This window comes from Odontesthes bonariensis, chromosome 10 (genome assembly GCF_027942865.1).
Source record: "Odontesthes bonariensis isolate fOdoBon6 chromosome 10, fOdoBon6.hap1, whole genome shotgun sequence".
NCBI classification, from domain to species: domain Eukaryota; kingdom Metazoa; phylum Chordata; class Actinopteri; order Atheriniformes; family Atherinopsidae; genus Odontesthes; species Odontesthes bonariensis.
In genome coordinates this window covers 14,913,765-14,932,296 of record NC_134515.1, presented here as the reverse complement: position 1 = coordinate 14,932,296, position 18,532 = coordinate 14,913,765, and the positions used below count along the sequence as shown (strand labels likewise).

General features: G+C 39.6%; 1 protein-coding gene across 3 annotated transcripts in view; it reads right to left on the bottom strand.

Annotated features, from left to right (window-relative positions):
• acot7 (acyl-CoA thioesterase 7) overlaps positions 1 to 18,532 on the bottom strand; it is a 56,622-nt gene that overhangs the window by 26,835 nt on the left and 11,255 nt on the right. For 2 of the 3 annotated variants that reach the window (XM_075476428.1, XM_075476426.1), the window contains exons 2-7: positions 18,385 to 18,502; positions 17,101 to 17,257; positions 8,070 to 8,161; positions 6,287 to 6,401; positions 5,749 to 5,763; positions 5,458 to 5,544 (exon numbers count right to left, since the gene is read on the bottom strand). In XM_075476428.1, the coding sequence (XP_075332543.1) occupies positions 5,458 to 5,544; positions 5,749 to 5,763; positions 6,287 to 6,401; positions 8,070 to 8,161; positions 17,101 to 17,257; positions 18,385 to 18,502 (584 nt within the window). The remainder of the gene's footprint in view (positions 1 to 5,457; positions 5,545 to 5,748; positions 5,764 to 6,286; positions 6,402 to 8,069; positions 8,162 to 17,100; positions 17,258 to 18,384; positions 18,503 to 18,532) is intronic. The other variant, XM_075476427.1, reaches the window with a different exon arrangement.

The window sequence follows — 18,532 nt, the reverse complement described above, 5'->3', positions numbered from 1 at the left end:
AGAACAAGATGGGTGGCATGATGGTGTGGTGGTTAGCACTAAATGTAGGTAAGGGGCCTTTCTCTGTGGAGTTTGAATGTTCTCCCTCTGCATGCATAGGTTCTCTTTGGGAATTTAGCTCTGGTATGCAGCTTCTTTTCACCATCCAAAAACAAGCAAGGTTAGTTGGTGAATCTAAACTGACCCTAAAAGTGAGTGTGCATTGTTGTTTGTCTCTGAGTTGGCCCTGTGATCAACCAGTGACCTGTTCAGATAGTACCCAGCCTCAAAATCAAAGACAGCTGGGACGGGCTCCAGTGATCTCTGAAAATTGGATAAAGTGGGCGTAAAAAATTGATGGATTGATGGAATTTGAAATGCCTTTCTAAATCATTCTATCAAAATTCAGATAATCCAAAATATTGCGACCAGGGTTTTGACTGGCACTGCTGGGAGAGACCAGATTTCTCCAGTGTAAGTCGCTCTACATTGGCTCCTGCTAAAATGTAGAGAATTTAAAATCCTCCTTATCACATATAAAGCCTTTAATGGCATAGCTCCATCTTAACTTAAAGACCTTATCGTTCCTTATAATCCCAGAGGAAGTCTTTGCTCTCAGAGTGCAGCCTATCCCCTCAGTTTCCAAGTCTAGAACGAACTTGTCAGAGCCTTTAGCGATCAGGCTCCCTTCCCATGAAAGCAGCTCCCAGTCTGGGCAGATATGCTGACACCACTTGTGTTTTTAAGACAAGGCATAAAGCTTTCCATTTTAAAAGAGGTTATAATTAACTTACGGATCCTTCTGTGTCATAATGTTTAATATATTCTTTTTCTCTTTGTATATTTGAACTATTTCATTTGTCTTTTTTATTTTCAATTGTATCAATACTGTATTGCTACAAACTTCTTTTACAAGTATTGTGCAATACTTACAAGTAAGTATTTTTGTATTTGTGTATTTTTTCTTCTTTTTTATGTATTGCCTCTACTCTGTAAAGCACTTTGTGCTGCAAATTTGTTTTACATAGTACTATGTAGTTAAAGTTGCAGTTGAAGCATTACATAGTTTTTGCTGTGAGACTGTCCCAAAATTGTTGAAACATGCAGCTGACTGGAAATTCTACTTGAGAAAATATTATTCAAAAAGAAATAACATCTCTCAGTTTGAACATTAAATGTTATATTTGCTTTGAGTGTAAATAATTTGTGTCCCACTGCTTTTTATTTAAATTTAAAACAGTACTTCAACCGTGTGCAACTATGTTGATACAGTAATATACATGTGGGGGGAAAAAACACATTGTATCACAGGACATTTTTTCCTGAATGTGGAATATCATGCCAGAACAACAAAGAATAGAACCCCAGACGACAGTCCAGAAGAGGGGTATTAATGAGACATTTGTATTCTCCTGCATTAATGACCTCGACATTATTGTCAAACCTCTGGTTCCTCAGGCTGGAGATACATTACATTTGGTAGCAGAGGGTTGTAAGACATGGTAGGAGAGAAAAAGAACAAGCACCCTGGCTGCCTGACCTGACTCTGTTATGTAAACAAAATAAGCGTAGCAAAAGCAGCAGCAGCGAGCAACAGGGAACATCGCTTAATGAGCAATGGCATGAAAGAGTCAATAGTGTGTGTGCATTCTAAATAACCTGCATGCTTGTCCCACATTTGATTTTTAATTGGACAGATTTTCCACTGAGCTCTCCACATTAAAAAGGCAACCATGACACATGCAGCGCTGTCTGTCCCTCTGTCCCTCCTTGCGCTGTCTTGTTCCCATTCTGCCATTTTAGCCTGTCTCCTTTTCAGTATCTCTGTTTCTAAGTCAACATCCCTTTACTGCTCTTCCTTCCCACTACGTGGCATGACTCTGATGGCCTCTTTATCTCGCTGACAGAACAGAAATGCAAAGATAAGGCAGGAACATCCAGACAGAAACAGTACACCTCATGTGACAGAAAGCATCTGCACTGCGCTGATAAAATGTTTGATTTGTTGTAAATACAGCACAACAGGTTTATAGTGGCTGAGGGTTTGTTTTGTTGTATGTATCTTGTTTTTAATGAAGCTCAGAACATCCGATAACAAGATTTTTGGTGACTATTCTATCAAATCTGGAACTTATGATATGCATTAATCTGATTGCTGTTTATCCTTATCATGATCTTGATTTGCTTTCTGGATTGTTTGGTCTGACCTTTGTGTCTCATTTTCTCTAAAGTACTTCAAAAACATTGTTTTTGTGGGGGCAATTGTGGATTAAATCCATCTGGGGAAGGCAGCCACGGAGAAACAATAGAAGCTGACCTGGAAAAAAATTGAAATTTTCCTGAAGGATGCTAATTTGTACAGTGCTACAACTGAGAGTTGCTATGTCGGATGTATAAGGAAAACTGTTTCCTCTCAATTGTATTTCTTTCCAAGTAACATCTAAACAAGAATAGTCTCTTTTCACAGAGAAATTTAGCTAACCGAATAACCAACTAGCTAAAGGACAAGATAAAATTCTAAGACAACAAGCTTAAAGCACAGAACTGGAAACTGCATCAGCACAATGAATGTCCTGTTACAAAGACCTTGTATTTTCCATTTGCTGTTCCACTTGGTTTTTTGCTGCTTCATTCCTGTCCTTCTGTTCCTCCCCATTACAGCCATGCTCACAGCAGTGGAGTGGAGTATTCACAGACAAACTAGGCAAAGTCCAACAGTTACTTTATTCTAACATTCACTAAGGAAAAAAATTATAATAAAAGCCATCAAATTCTTCCTTAAGGACCTTTGTCTTTGGAGTAAACTAGGATTCTTCTGTGTCTCTGCCGGGTTTCTACCAAAGGCTCTAAAACCTACATTATTCATAAGCTAACCTCTGAAGTGAAATAAAGACAATAAAATAGTCTCCTTATATACAAGATATATACACCTGAACACACACACATATTCTACACATAAATAATGAATCCCTTGTTACTTGGCGCCTCTCATTCTGTCAGTTCTCACCTCTACTTCACTTGGAAATTTTCCTCTGTCTGCTCAACACTCTTTGCTGTTCTGTGTGTTCTCTACTGTTTCACCCCTTCAGCAAGTAGGGTCGGCCATTATGTTGTCTGGGGACTACAAACATACTGTAAGAATGTAGCCATCATTAACACAACAATGCGCTAATTCAGGTTTACCGCAAAGCAGCTTCCCCGATAGAAAAGACACATCCACACAGACCAGTGTTGTGCGTGAACGAGTTCAAAAGAACGCGTTCATTGAACACGCTCTTTTTTTCGTGAACGTTGAACTGAACGCAACACATTTTTTAATAAAGAACTTGAACGTGAATTAGTTCACATTATGTGTCATGAACGGCAGCCATCACTGTAAATGAACGTTGGAATTTGTTTTCCATTGAAAACTGAGTGACATCTGTTTTCTCTTTTGAAACGCAACGAGAGAAAGTTCCTCCCTCCTGTATTCTCGCTGGTGCCGCTTAAATCATGTATCACCAGACAGAAATGGTTTTGACATTGTGAGCGCAATGCATTGCGGGCAACGTAGTGTCCGGCTGAGAATAGTTGAATAACATACTGGCTTCCGCACGACGTTACCCGTGATGAATTGCAGCAGAGCGGGGTAGGCATAGCAACGCCGCGTAGCAGGCAACGACGAGAGCACGGAGGGCTGGAGGAGCAAGAGAGAGAGAGAGAGAGAGAGAGAGAGAGAGAGAGAGAGAGTGACAGACCAATGACGAGAGTGAGAGAAATAATGTAATGTATTTTTTTTAAAAAAGGCTAGTGGAAGTGATGGCACGGAGACAGACACCGATTCTCCTTATGAACATTTAAAACAATTTTACACTCTTGCAAACCAAAACCCCGACGGCATTTCATATTATATATTCTTTTTTTAATTAAATGCTGGTAGATTTCATTGCACTAAGTATAGAACTGGTCTACCTTGTCTGTACTGCTGCAAGTTTCATCACCTGGTAAGAAACCCACAATTGCAGTGTCATGAGCAAATGTCTACAATGAGCAGTTTCAAAGAACGTATAGTGATTTCTAGCTCGTAGTGTGAAAAAAAGTATTTATTTGAATATCTCACGAAAAAAGTAAAATGAACTGAACTTTGAACTAGTTCAGAATTAAAATTGTGAACTGTTCACTTTGAGCGTGTATGAACTGAACTTGAACTAGTTCAGAAAAGCTGTGAACTGGCACAACACTGACACAGACACAGTTTCCATTGACTAGCAAAGCAAATCTGTATGCAAGTTTTGAAAAGCCTCAAAAAAGAAATGTGAATCAGACACACTTTGTTGACTGGTTTGAAGCAAATAAATTAGGCTAATAAGTGTCACCAGAAGGTGGCAGTCTAGGTTACGCTGCTAATGGTTGTAATTCAGTTAAAGTAGTAGCTGTCCCATCGAAAACTAGAGGTCTTACCTCAAGAAGAAACAAAGCAACAACAGCTGCGGTGGCCATCTACAAGAGAAAAATGGAGGGATCTCTTGCTTTGGAATTAGTTTTTTCTCTGGTAATAACGTGAATATTATATCATATCTGGCAAGGTGCCGGTCAAATTTGTTGTTTCCCAAAACAGACTGCAAACAGCTGGTCAGTCAACTCTTTTTCATTTTTGTCAGGTTATTTGTAAAGTTGCTTCCATACGTCCTAATGTGCATCAATCGAGCAAAATTTTGCAAAAGTTTTTTTTTTTGCACAGTAGTGGAAGTTCACACAGTTATCATAATACTATTTCTATTGACAATCTCTTATTTAAAATCTTTTTATATAAATATCTTTATTCATAATCTCTTTTAATAAAAGGATTTCTATCATAAGCTTTTTAAGTTAGCTGCTCTATAAATTTAAGTTTCAGTCATAGACATATGGTGTGATGTATGTTTAGTGATAGTATTTTTTGGGAGAGGCCAGGCCTGATTGATGCTACAGCACCTTGGAAGGGTCAGTCTTGCGATATGTGGTACTAGGAGGTTTAGAGAAAACGTATGACATGTCAAGATGGAGCTAAGGTGTTTGGACTTTCCTTATAGAAATCATATGAGGAAGATAACACCTAAAGACAGACGTGTTGTTTTGCACATACCTTAGTATAAATAGGACCTGGTTTCTTTGTCCGAGGTCTTACCTCTGATACATGCGAGCTGTATGACCTTGTGTACACAGTATTAAAGAATATTCACACTGATTCCAGCCTCAACTACTTTGAGTCTTGGTCCTGATGACAATAGAACGGCTACCCTGGAAACCCTGCTTACAGTTTATATTAATTCTGTAAGTTTATACTTGGACTATTCCTGGATCCAGACCCTTTAGGACAACAGTAGTCAACCATAATAATCTAATCAAGTGAGTGTCTCCTCGTGTTGCAAAGTAATCCCCAGTTAGTCTAGAAAACAACTAGCCCACCAAATGACCTGCTCAAAGCTAAATCTAGAAATGAAAAACAAGTGGACTCACCTCCACGAACATAATCATGTAGCATGCAGTCTGAAGGGCCCATCAACTGGATCAGACTCGACTGGCTGGAGCTAACTGTGTGCAGTTCTGCAATAACAACAAACGCACAAGCACACACACGTGGAGTCAACAAAAGAAATGTTCAAAAGTGAATTCTGCATTAAGGAAATATTAAGTGTATCACCAAAGCACACAAATACCAACAAAACCATCCAAAAGCATGCAGTTCAACACAAAGTCAGAACAACACATTACACAGTACCGTGCTACCTGCTGATGCAGATGACGTACCTTTTGGTGTGTCCTCTGTGGTTAAGCCAACGGGACACAATCAGAGAATGGGATTACATTTTCTTATACTTGAATATAGTCATATACCAAAAGTAATTGGTAACACATTGGAAGATCATTCTGTTGTGTCGTGTACGTGTTAACGTTTCACAATTGCTAAGGCTAAAGTAAAAAACAGTACACAACTGGGAGCGTCAGAGAAAATTCTTCACTGTCTTGTTTGCAATTGTTTCATCTTTGTAGCAAGCAGTAACACAGTGCGCAAATTGTTTCAACAACATAACTTAAAAAAAACTGTCATATGATTGTCCACAAACCCAATCGGTTACACATATCTTAACAAATTTAGATGCTGTAAAATTTTACACTGTTTTTGACTTTGTGCTGCATCTCACTGAAACAGCACTACTTTGTAAAAGGCACAGCAGTGGAAACACAAACAGAACACCATGATGACACATGTGATAACACCCTTTTAATGCAAGTCGTGTGGCAAGAAGCAATAAGATTGGTTTGGTAACTTCACATATTATGTTACCTGGGTTTGGTGTAGGAGGCATCACCTCCTCAATCCTTGCTTTGGTCTCCTCTCTCTCTTTTTTCTGGGCCTCATAGCGCTTTTTGCCTTCCTCCTCTTCTTCTGCACTAGCATACTAAAAACAGCAGATATACTTTAAGGTCAAATTCAAGGGTGTATTCAGTTGTTCTACATGTCTGAAAGACAAAAATGTTTCACTTAGTCATTTTATTAGTGAGGAAAATGATCAGATGTTATATATGAGTCGCAAGCGTAAGTGAACCTTTGCTGTCAGTATCTGGTGTGACTTCCACGTGCAGAAATAACTGTAACTAAGTGTTTTCAGTAACTGTTGACTAGCACAGCTCATCAGCTTGATTCAATTGTATCCCCTTCTGGACAGAACAGCTTCAACTCTGGGATGTTGGGGAGTTCCCACACATGAGGAAGTGGCAACAGAGTTCATATCTGACCATTTTTAGCTTCTTTTTTAATTCTAGAAGAGAATTTAAAATCCTTCTCCACACATACAATGGACTTAAAGACCTTATAACATCACATAATCTCAACAGAGCACTTCATTCTAACACTGCAGGCTTATGGTTCCTGGAGTTTCCAAAAGTTGAATGGGAGGCTGAGCAATCTTCTTACTGGCTCCTCTCCTGGAAGGAGCTTCCAGTTTGGGTTCGGGAAGCACACATGCTCTCCCCCCGGCTGTCACTCATCTCACCTCATTCTTAATTCTGTCATCACTATTCTGGCCCGATGGTCTTCGTGCCTGCTACTTTTCGAGCTAATCTATCTGATCCCAATTCTTTAAAATTCTTTTCTATTCTGTCCTTCAATCCCCTGACATTTATTCAGCTGTTTCCACTTCTTGCTGATACCAAAGGAGCCTCATCAAAAGTCTCTGCCACCTCTTACTATATCTCTACTCATCCACCAGTCCTATCCTATTCCCTTCCTTCATCTATGCCACTGCTCCATCGAGTTGATAATCGCCAAGCAAAGTTGTTTTCAAATTCATCTCCTGTACATTAATGCATTTTCTATCTTTCCAACTGATGTCTCCTTACTGAATTTCTGTTTCTGAGAGATTCATCTCCCCTTACCCCCCTGTAGGTACCAGAGCTGCATTTTTCTGGTCTGACCTGACCAATCTGCCCAGTGTTTATTGTTTGCTGTTGTTTTCTCTCTCTGTTGTCCTTTTCCCTCCTCCTGTCCCCTCACCCTCAATGGTCGAGGTAGATGGTTGCCATTTTTCACCGTCGCCAAGTAATCTAGCCTGATGAACTCTTTCTGTTGTCATTAGAAGACTCCTTTGTTTCTACTGTGATGTACTTCCATAAGCACATGCTCCAAAGTTTAGACTTTAACAGATTCCTGTTTTCTGAATAAAATAATCATACCCGATTGTCATCCCACATCAAAAAACCCTGGCACCAATTGCACCCTCAGGTACACATACTTTTGCCACTTACAAAGAGGTAGTGTTGAATCATTTTCCTCAATGAATGATTCACAAAGTATAATGATTGTATGTCATTGTCCTGTTGTTTTTCTTTAAGGCCTTGTATTCTCATGTATTAAGTCATACTTTTGCCAAAATATTGAGAATTATTGGTACCACGACTATGCACAAAGAAGAAAACATTATCAACATGGCTGCATGCAATATAGGTAACAACTGAGAAAAATAGTGATATTCGAATGGGCAAAAAAAGAATCATCAAACACAGAGATTTTAGCAAATAAAATCCCAAACTTCAGTCCATTAAGGTCTTAGGCCTAAGTTTTGTTGTACCTTGATGGGAGGCACCTCTATGATCTTGTCGGCGTTCTGCATAGAACAGGGGACGTACCACAGTGCTGCCTTGTTGGCCGGCTTTTTTGCACCTGCAGCCACAAAGAACAGGTTAAATTCTTGACCCAAACATTTGCAGGAAATTTTGTAGTTTTCTTATACCAAATCAACAGAGAGGAGCTTTGTAAACCAACAGGAAATACATTTCGACATGCCCTTCAGGTAAAGAAACAATGGAGCAAAGGATTTTTAATGGCCGCTGTCCAAACAGCCACTTTTATCAAAACCCCAATAAGAGCCAATCCAGTTTTTAACTGTTCCATTGTTCCTGCCTGAGGATTAGCCTTTTTGCTGCAAACAAAAGAGAAGAAAACAAATGAGGACTTTGTTCAAAGACAATTGTTCTTGTCTATTCAGAGCACAAAGTCACAATCACAAAACATGGTGAGTGCAAGGTTTTGCATCATGCATAAATCCTGAAATGTCTGCATTTTTATGTTGTGATTACTAAATGGATTAAATACCACGGCAGCTCACTCATCAAATTCTCTGTGCAAATATTTTTGTTGTGTGTACTGAGGCACATGAAAGGGTCTGGTGTTCAGAGGCTGCAGCTCCTGCTCTGTCTCTCTGCCTGTCTGCCGAAAGTTAACATCAGAAGGCAAAACTCATGGAAATCACATCTCATCGCAATCAGGCGGCGAGGTTGTCATAGTGATATCTGCTCCACTCTGCCCACACTTTTTCACTTAATTTGCTAACAGAAAGAGATGAGCTATTTTGAGGTGGTGGTGTTATGGCACGTTATGGCACACAGGGGAGGCACACAGATTAAAGAGCACACAGAGGCAGCAGGTTGAATGGAAATGCTGTCTTAAAGTGTGTAAGGCTTTTGCTTGTGGCTTCATGGACTGATTTGTCTACTAGTATCCACGCAGAACTTTTGTAAAAATCTTCCAAAGAAATGAATTTCTGCTTTGTTTGATTTTTCTAACGATAGTTAATGAGCACAAGTGCACTCCATGAACATAAAGAACCCTTGAACCCTTATATATACTTATATATACCCCCGTCTTAATCAAAATGAAATATTCTACTGATGTGTGTGCTGTGATCATCTGTAAAGCAGCTGGAGACTTAGCACAAAGACATAGGAAGTTAAGAGATACGAGTGGGTGCAGCAGCTTACAGCTAGCTACTCACGGAAAATAACATTTGCATTTTACACCCAAGTTAAAACTGTGCAGGCAGCCGGGCCTAGTTGCCATGCCGACCACGCTTCCCTCCTCCTCCTGCTCTCATTGGCTTCCACCCATGCCAGCAACCAGGAAGTTAGCCCCAGCAGGAAGGGAGGTGTATTTACATATTCTTGGCTCTACTCAAGACTCAGAGACTCCAGTCTATTATTAGCTCCTGCTAGACCTTTTAAGGGAACTGTGTTTAAGATGGAGGGAGGAGGGCGAGGAATGAGAGAAAGACAAAGAAGGAAGCACCACTGAAACAGGCCAGCAAAGAACCATTCCCTGTCCAAGCGATGACCTTTTCTGACCAGAGTGGAGCCAGGGAATTGGCTTTGAATTTGAAATCCCTCTCCAGCCAATGAAGACAGTGTCAATGTTTGACTATTTCATCGCCTGGGCTGCTTCCTTTTATCCTTCACAGTATGTCCACTGAAAACAGAACAAATTTTACCTCATCCCAACTGCAGTATCATGCACCTATCAAGTGAAAACAAGTCTGTACCTTCTGAAAACTCAGCTTGTTGACATTACAAAAAAGCTGCCTTATTGTATGCAATGAATTTAGCCTCAAAAGATGGAAGGAAGGACAGCTGGCTTACTTAGTTAGGATGAATGAATTATTGAATTGGAAAATTTTGGCTACATTCACCGTGAACGCAAGTTCAACAAATGTGCTCACTCAAACGTCCACAGTCTTTGGCACAATGCTCAACAACCTGAGTAATAACACAGGGACTTGTGTGTGGCTTCTTAAGCTCATCTGGTGGCAGGCTTAGAATAGGGAGCTCCAAGAATCTAAACCAGCCCTGTGGCAGCCATAACGACAGCTGAGACAAATAGCTTTTTTTAATTTTATTTTTTTAAAGTGATGCTGCACTGGTGGCTGTGTGATGGATATGAAGGAGTGCAAAATTAGAGGCATATGAAAAGGGTCATATTTATCATCAGGAAGTCAAATTACCAGTATCTGCATGATTTTAAAGGAGCATTATATCAGCAAACTGAAAACTTTTATGTTACAAAGATAATATCATACTGATGAATGCACAGCAACCATCTGTTACAGGAAAAGATAAAAATGAACCAAATTCAATTTTTTCTTTTTAAACATGATGGGCAGCAAAGTGCCCTGACTCTTTCCTCTGTCCTGTTTAATTACAGATTGGAGCGTTTTTGGGTACTCCTTCAATTTTTCACAGAGAGAGGTTATTTCGAGATGAGTGCTAAAGTAGGAGAAGAATCCCTCCAGCACGGTTTATATAACATCCAATCTTTTTTGATCAAAGTTTAAGGTGTCAGTCATGGCATCATACCATTCCTGAAAATTCCTAAAAGCACATTTTCTGTTATGAAAGACTTTGATCAGTCCTGTGCGCAAGTCTTACACAACTACCTGAAGATTATTTTATATCTAATCTTGCCATTCCTCTCCTCCACTTTGCCCTCATCCATTTTTTTCCACCTGAAGCGGCTTCACTTGATTCGTTGCCGCCTTCGTTTACCCCTTTGTTCTCCCCTTTGTCTCTCACTCACGACCCTACTACAATTTTTCCTCAGAGAGGGGGAAAAAAATGTTTTCTTTTCTCCATCCTGAACAGCATGTTCCAGAGTCTGAGACAGTGCAGAGAGGATTGTTGTTGGTGCTTGGTCCCCGTGATCAAAACCACAGAGTTTCCATTGCACTGAGCCAAGGCTCCATTTTACTTTTATCTACACTACAGTCCTGCTGTGAGAAGTTACAGCCTGATAGGAACAGATTAAATCATGTCGACTGAAGTGGTTTTAGGACAGAGCTTTCTCAGTACATTTCCAATACCCAGTTTCAACATAACTGTATATTTTAAGTTCTTGAAGTGCTTCTACCACACTTAGAAATGAAATAACGTTTTTGTGAGCACCTCACGTCTCAAACAAAATTCAGACTAGCCATGAGAAAAAAAAAGCTCTTCCACATTTGACAGACTCCAGAGCAATTCTTCGTAAACAATTCTTTCTTGAACTCAACTAACCTTTACTCTGTAGCCGTTCATGTTACAGACCTTACATATGCCCCCAGGAATGTTCAAAAGTCTTATCAGCTGTGTACCTTAATATTAAATGTCTTCTAGAATTTTGTTTTTGTTTTTCATCTGAACTAATTATGATCACTAAGTGGACAATTTAGCAACAAACAAAAGAATGACTAATTTTGTTCAAGTCAATGAGCAAATGAGGTGAATATGAGCCTAATACAATACATTTTAACTGTGTGTATGTGTGCGCTCATGTAGCATTCTTTCAGCATGTGATGTTCCATGACCTACCAGGATCATGACAGGAACTGTCGTGCTGAGAGTATTTTAAGCCTCAACCCACAATGCATTGCTCTCAGCTATGTCTATGATTGTAAATGTGTGTTTGTGTGTGTGTGTGTGTGTGTGTGTGTGTGTGTGTGTGTGTGTGTGCGTGTGTGTGTGTGTGTGTGTGTGAATTGAGAGGGTATGATCTGTGTATGTTTATGCAAATGTGCACCTGAATGTGCATGCAATACAAGCAGCACTACCTGAGTGGGAGATTTGTGTACATATGTGTTTGTTTCATGTGTGGCAGAGAGCAAACATATATATACAAATGAATGACCTGTGTTTTCATTTTTTTTTATCCGTGTGTTGTGCAGATATTTGACTTGGACGACGATGCGTGATCTTGTGTACATACATTTTTCGAAAGGATATGTGTATTACTGTGTGCTGTTTTCTAGATCTGCATGTGTATTTTACATTTTTGTGGATAAATGGGTACATACAAATCTCAATGCACCGTGGCATGTGTAGGTCTGACTGTAAATGCGCATGTGCATGTTAGTACGCATGTGCAAACCCCCAGCGGGGACAATCATCATGGCTCGTGCCCACAGTAGGCAGCCTTACCCTGAGGGTCTGTGACTGAGGCCTGCCTGATGAGATGCTGCCTGACTGACTGTGGAACCTGTGTGCTTTTCCTCCTCCCCCAGCACACACGCACACACAGACATTCAAACACATGAAATAAACATAACTGCATAAATACAAAGATGCATGCACAATGAACTTCATGTGCAAGGCACATTTCTATTTGCACAAAGCTACAAAAACATGCATGGCTGCACAAATGCACACTCTCTCATGTACACGATTGTGCATAAAATACACAAATTCACTTCTACAGCTAAATAGTAGCATTCCTTTGTCAGTGTTTCCATCCAGGCAATCCGTCATTCTTTTGCCTGGGAAAAGATCTGAACAGGAATGTGTAAAGCTCCGCCAGTCCTGCCTCAATGCCATACTTCATTTAGTAAAAAGGAACTGTGTGTATGCGTGTGTTAAAAGTGCATCTGTGTGACTGTGAGAATGCGTAGATGTGCAACTTTTTCTGTTTAATGTGTCAGCATATCAGGCTCTGTGTGCACGTTGTTCATCCCTATACAGCCAAATGACTGTGTGGGTGTGTGTGTTTTTGTGTGTGAGTGCATCTGTGTCGGGAAGTTGTATGCGTTGTGTCGGAGCATGTGTGCAGGTACATCCACTTGGCATCCGCATCTGACTGGGCCACATTGTGTGAGCTCTGACACTAAGTCGACATGACAGAAGCAAATAATGTCTGCTCCCGTTATCTTCTCTTCCCCCTCGGCCCCGCAGGAACCTTTTAAAGGACCAAACACTGATGAAAATACACATGCATATATATAGGACGAATGCATAATGCAAACACATGTTTGCAGAATCGCAAAACATGCATCTCATTTTTTCACATTTAGAGGACATACAGTAAGCATGCACACAAACCACAACATATGCATATGCTGCTGAGGATTGGGCAATTATAGATCCACATAAACATATACATTTTTTTCATGGATAGCAGCATGGTCAACATAAATGCATAAACACCCACACGCACAAGTACACATTCATAAGTTAAGTATACACTTAACCACTTCCACTACTATAGATATGACCTGATTTACCAATAAGCTGCAGCTCCTTTTCTGACTTTCGTTTTAATGTCGGGATCTATCATGGCATAAACTGATTCGTTCATTCGTTCATACGTAATATTGGAAAATAATCCTTATATACTTTGATTCCACTTCAGTGTAGCCTGTTTAAACTGATCATGTACATTCTCTTCCACTGTCTCATGTTACCATTGTTTCTATAATTTGTGCTATAATGACAACAAATCTCATTACAGAATTGTTTTTGGCCCACACAGCCTCAAGAGACCTCGGAGGCAAAGTTTTTTTTATCAGAGGATCTCACCTTCGTGCCCTTTTTCTGTACGAGCTGGGGCTGCACTCATATACTTTACACCCACACTGCCCTGACACTGAACCCACAGTTCAGAACTGCTTACTCTTCTTTTGTTTATTAAAGCAGAGTTGTGAACTTCTTTCACGTTGGTGAGAACAGGAAAATTTGAAAATAATAGAAATCATCATAGAAACTTTCAATGTGTACAATCTGCAATTTTGTGATATTTATGGGGATTGATTTTTCTCTGGTTCTCTCCGGGTACTCCGGCTTCCTCCCACTGTCCAAAAACATGCATGTTAAGTTAATTGGTGTCTCTAAAAAAAAAAAAAATTGTCCTTAGGAGTGAGTGTGAGCGTGTATGGTTGTTTGTCTCGTTTGTCCCTGTGTGGCCCTGTGATGGACTGGCGGCCTGTCCAGGGTGTACCCCGCCTTTCGCCCATTGACCGCTGGGATAGGCTCCAGCCCCCCCGCGACCCGACCGACGGATTCAGCGGGTATAGAAAATGGATGGATGGATGATTTTTCTCTTTTAAAATTGCATATATGTTAAATGTATACATTCCTATGTTAGGATTCCTTCGGGAATTTGTAAGCTTTAAAAGGCAGCTTTTATTTAACTCCCTAAGCCTTGGGCTTTTTATATTCTTCAAACTTGAACTTGAAAAAATTCAGTCAGCAACAGCTACAGAACTGCAAGGCCAAACCGAACAAACCTCAGTTTCATGGCTTAAAGAGACTTGGAGGTGATCTTAAATACATAAAGACTCCTTCTCCTTATCACCAGGGAAGTTAGGATTCAGAAACACCTCAGCTAAACCTGGTATCATTACTTCCACACAAACAGAGCTATAGGTTTAAGAGTAGGTAACAGCCTTGTGACTGTTAATCTGTGAAAAAGATGTTATTGAAGCTGTTCTAATAGCTAATTATTCTAATAAATTAATTGAACCATAAATGTGTATCAAGTCCAACTGAACCTATGTTACAAACTACAAACTTTTTTCTTTTACTTTCAGTACATAAAGTAGCTAAACTTACAAAGTATGTATGTCCTGCAGTATATATACAAATTGTCAAAACATCGCACCGTGTCCAAAAATATCCATTCCAATCTAACATCTGTCTCTCTGCTCTCTTCGAGGTTCAAACTTATTTTTACTTGTACAAGACATCACGACGTGTGTGACTAATCTTCCATTATGCAGAGGAATCTGGGTCAGAATGGCCAGAAAAAGAAAACTGACATTCATGTTTCAAACTGTGACCAGGTGCAGAAGGACATCCTGATATTATATACCTCTTTAGACATACCATGTTCTAGGATATAGTAACCATTTCTCTGGCATAATAAAGAATATGGTTTGAATTGTTTTCACTCAATGAGCTCTCTTCCTGCTCTTCCCTGTTCAGGGGTCCTTGCTTACAAGGCCACTGATAGCTGTCCATGCTGATGCCTGTATATATGTACGCTGCTCTCCACCTGTCACCTCATATCTCTGCCCCCGCCTCAGTCAACCTGCTTCCAGCCCGGCAACGAGCCAACCAACCAGTACAAGCCTGTTGCTAGGGCAACAGCCATCTAGAGGATACTTCTTTTGTTTCTCACACCTCCTTTTCCCTCATCCTTCTTTCCATTTTTTCTCCACACTTACTATTTCATCCTCTTTCATTCCTTATGCCATCTTTTTGACCTTCGGTATATCTTTCTGCTTCCCTCTGTCCTTTCTGTTTCCCCATCTCACTCCAGCTCTGTCTCTCTGATCTTGTTTTGCTCTGTTTCTTATCACCTTTAATTTCTTCAACTGGAAGACACACAGGTTGCTTAAATTGAGGATTGTGCCTCAAAATGCTAGTTGAAAAAAAGCTCAAGTGCCGAAGGCAGTTGCATAATATGCATAAAAAATCTCACCTATGTTGTTAAAACTCATTCACAACTCACTGTTCAATGAAATACATGCTTCTCATGTCTCAGTGCTGACATACCACACTATATGAAATCAGCCAGTTAAAGCACAATTAGCACAGTAAATGTATTTGTGTGAGCAGCTGGCAGTTAACACGAGTTCAGTCCAATGTGGTCTTCCCTGCATCTTTGTGTTTAAGCCTGCTTACAAAGGCCTAGGTGTGCGTACACTTTATGTGTGCACAGACTTAAATATGCACTAATACTGATAATAAACATCAATTGTCTGACAACCTATTGCACAATGCAGCACCTCTTGAAAGTAGTTTAATTTATCATGAGTCTAAAAGTATCAGTACTTATCATGTGGTGCCCTCTACTGGCCAAATAGAAGACTATCACAGAAAGGGGTTTTTTTTCACCATATTAAATGTGTGAATGATAATATTCACTTTGTATCCCCAAAATATCTCCTTTATAAATTATAAGATAAGATACCAAGTGACATAATTAACTCATTGAGTTCATGGAAGCTTTATACCTTAAATTTTGCACCTCAAACTGAACTGACTTGTGTAAATATTGACAATATGACGTTGGGTGCAGCAGGGTGTGAAATCAACTTTTAACTTTGTTCCAGGAAGAGTGGAATTAAAAGAAAGCTCTCCTTAGGTGAGTTTACAGGCGAATGTTGTAAATGTTGTGCAGTAATGAGCTAGCAGCATAGGGCTTTCATATGACGGCCAACAATTTTGTCCACGTGTTCTTACATAATGGAATGCAGCCAACCATTTCACCACATGCTTATCTGATTGTTAAAAAAATGCTTAGACTATGGCTTCTCTGTTGTCTGTCACATGCTAAAAAGGAAGACATGAGCAGAAATTGTAACCAATAATGGAGTTGAATGATTGACATCTCAACTTCTTTAATATTAAGATGTTTACTAAATGCTTTCTTGTTTGAGGTTTCCTTGTTCTTCCTTTGCCTGGGAAGATTTTCAGGGTTTTAAATGGTGCTCTGGTTTCCTCCCACAGTTCAAAGACTTCAGATCCCTCAGCTTCTCATCCCAGCTTCTCAAACAAGAGAATCTGATGCTACATTTTAAATCATTGTACACTGAATGTATTTAGGCCTTCTACTGTTGATCAAACAAAACTTAAGTAATCTTAAGTTGTGAGAAACAGTGATTGGTACTGTTTTCTATTGCATAGATTCAATTTTAAATTAATTCATCTAGAAGAACAACCAACCCATTAATCAGTAATGACTTTAACATGAGTTGCTGCCCTAGTTATTCTATGGCATGATATCAATGACAGGTATTTGTGTGTGTATGTGTGTATTTTAGGTATTTGTGTGAATGTGTGTATCTCTGTGTGTGTTGCTTCCTGTTTTGGAATCCTTGTGCGATGTTTGACATTCTTTGTGTGTGATGTAGGTAAGAATGAGGCTAAAGGTGAAGACAGATAATCATCAAAGAAGCAAAAATCCATGTTAATCTGATGTGAATCATTTACTTTTAATTTAACTTATTTTATCGGCAGTAAAGGGAAAGCTTGAAGTTTATCAAACTGAATGTACATGTTCAAGTAAATGTCAGAATGAGTCACCTGTGAGGATGTTCTCAGCCATGACTTTGACCTGAATCTCCAGGGAGTGCTTGGAGGCGTAAGTGATCTCAGCAGAGACGTGAACGAGCTCACCGATGAACACAGGAGCCAAGAACTCTGTCTTCTCTACCCGAACCAGAACTGCCACGCAGCGGTCCTGTATGAAAAAACACAGCAAATTTACAAACAGTCGTAGCAATAAAGAAGAAGTCATTTTCTAAAGATATGGTTAGATTATCAGATAATCCCTAGACTGAAACAGAAGGACCAAGAATCAGGCAATTTTGTTCTTAGAGAAAATAAGATGGAAAATCTAGTTTTGAAGAGATTGTTACTGGTGAAAAAAAAGTGAGAGAAAAAATCTAATTGAAAAACTAGAGCTCTTTACTGACCCTTTGAAATATGTATACAACCTGTCATATTCTGAGATTACTAATCTGAGATTAGTTTCTATTACTCAAGGTTAAATAACTGTTTGCAGTAAATATGACAAAATCCATGCCAGGAAGTTATGGCAGAGGTTTAAATTATGTCAACAAATTCATAATGGTGCTCTCAAAGAGACACGAAAGTCCCTTTTATTCCCAAAGGTTGTAGCATGTATTTTTACGCTGTAACTGCACCGCAAATGATGATGCCTACATAACAGCAAGGTCGACTAACATGTGCTACCCTAGAGTTACATTGTGGGCCAGCTTTGGACAAAGCATAAAGCCAGGTTGTTCTATCATATTCACGTCCAATCCCTGTCAGCAAGTTGCGTATTAGAAGCACAGGAGGCGGTCCAGCTGCACAATGTCCAATGGTCTTGGCCAAAAGAAGATTCCTCTGTGGGTTTTGATTTTTTTTTGTCTTATCTTAACAGTAAAATTTAAAACATCTGCAGAATATGATGAGAATGTTGCAGGGAGATGAGATAACAATGAAATTATGATAAGAAATCAAAAGCAGGCTAAAGTTCACCAGGTGAAAAGTCACATCCAGGTGGTTAGGAAGTACACAAACCTGAGTGAGTTGAGACTGAACCTGAGCACATTAATGACAACAAAGGTAGTTTGAGGTAAGAGATTTTTTCAAATAAACAAGTTGGGCTGTAAAATTGTTTGACTTTGACATTTTTTTAAAGACATCCTCAAACTTAAAGCAGTTAAATTGCATTACGAACTGTTCAAGCTTGAAAACAATTCAACCAAAGAACAATTCATTCTTTTTATTCAAAAACTTTTTTTATTTGACCAAAAAAAAAACTGGTTTAAGTTCACAATTGATTTGGATGTCTCTTACCCCGCTCTGCGTGTTGCAGTGTCGGGTGCAAACGATGCCTCCAGCTTCCTCAATCATCTTGAGGATAGTGCCACCATGAACGTTCCCCATAATGTTGGCATCATCTGGCATCATAATCCTGCAGAAAAGCGAGAACTGCTACAGCACG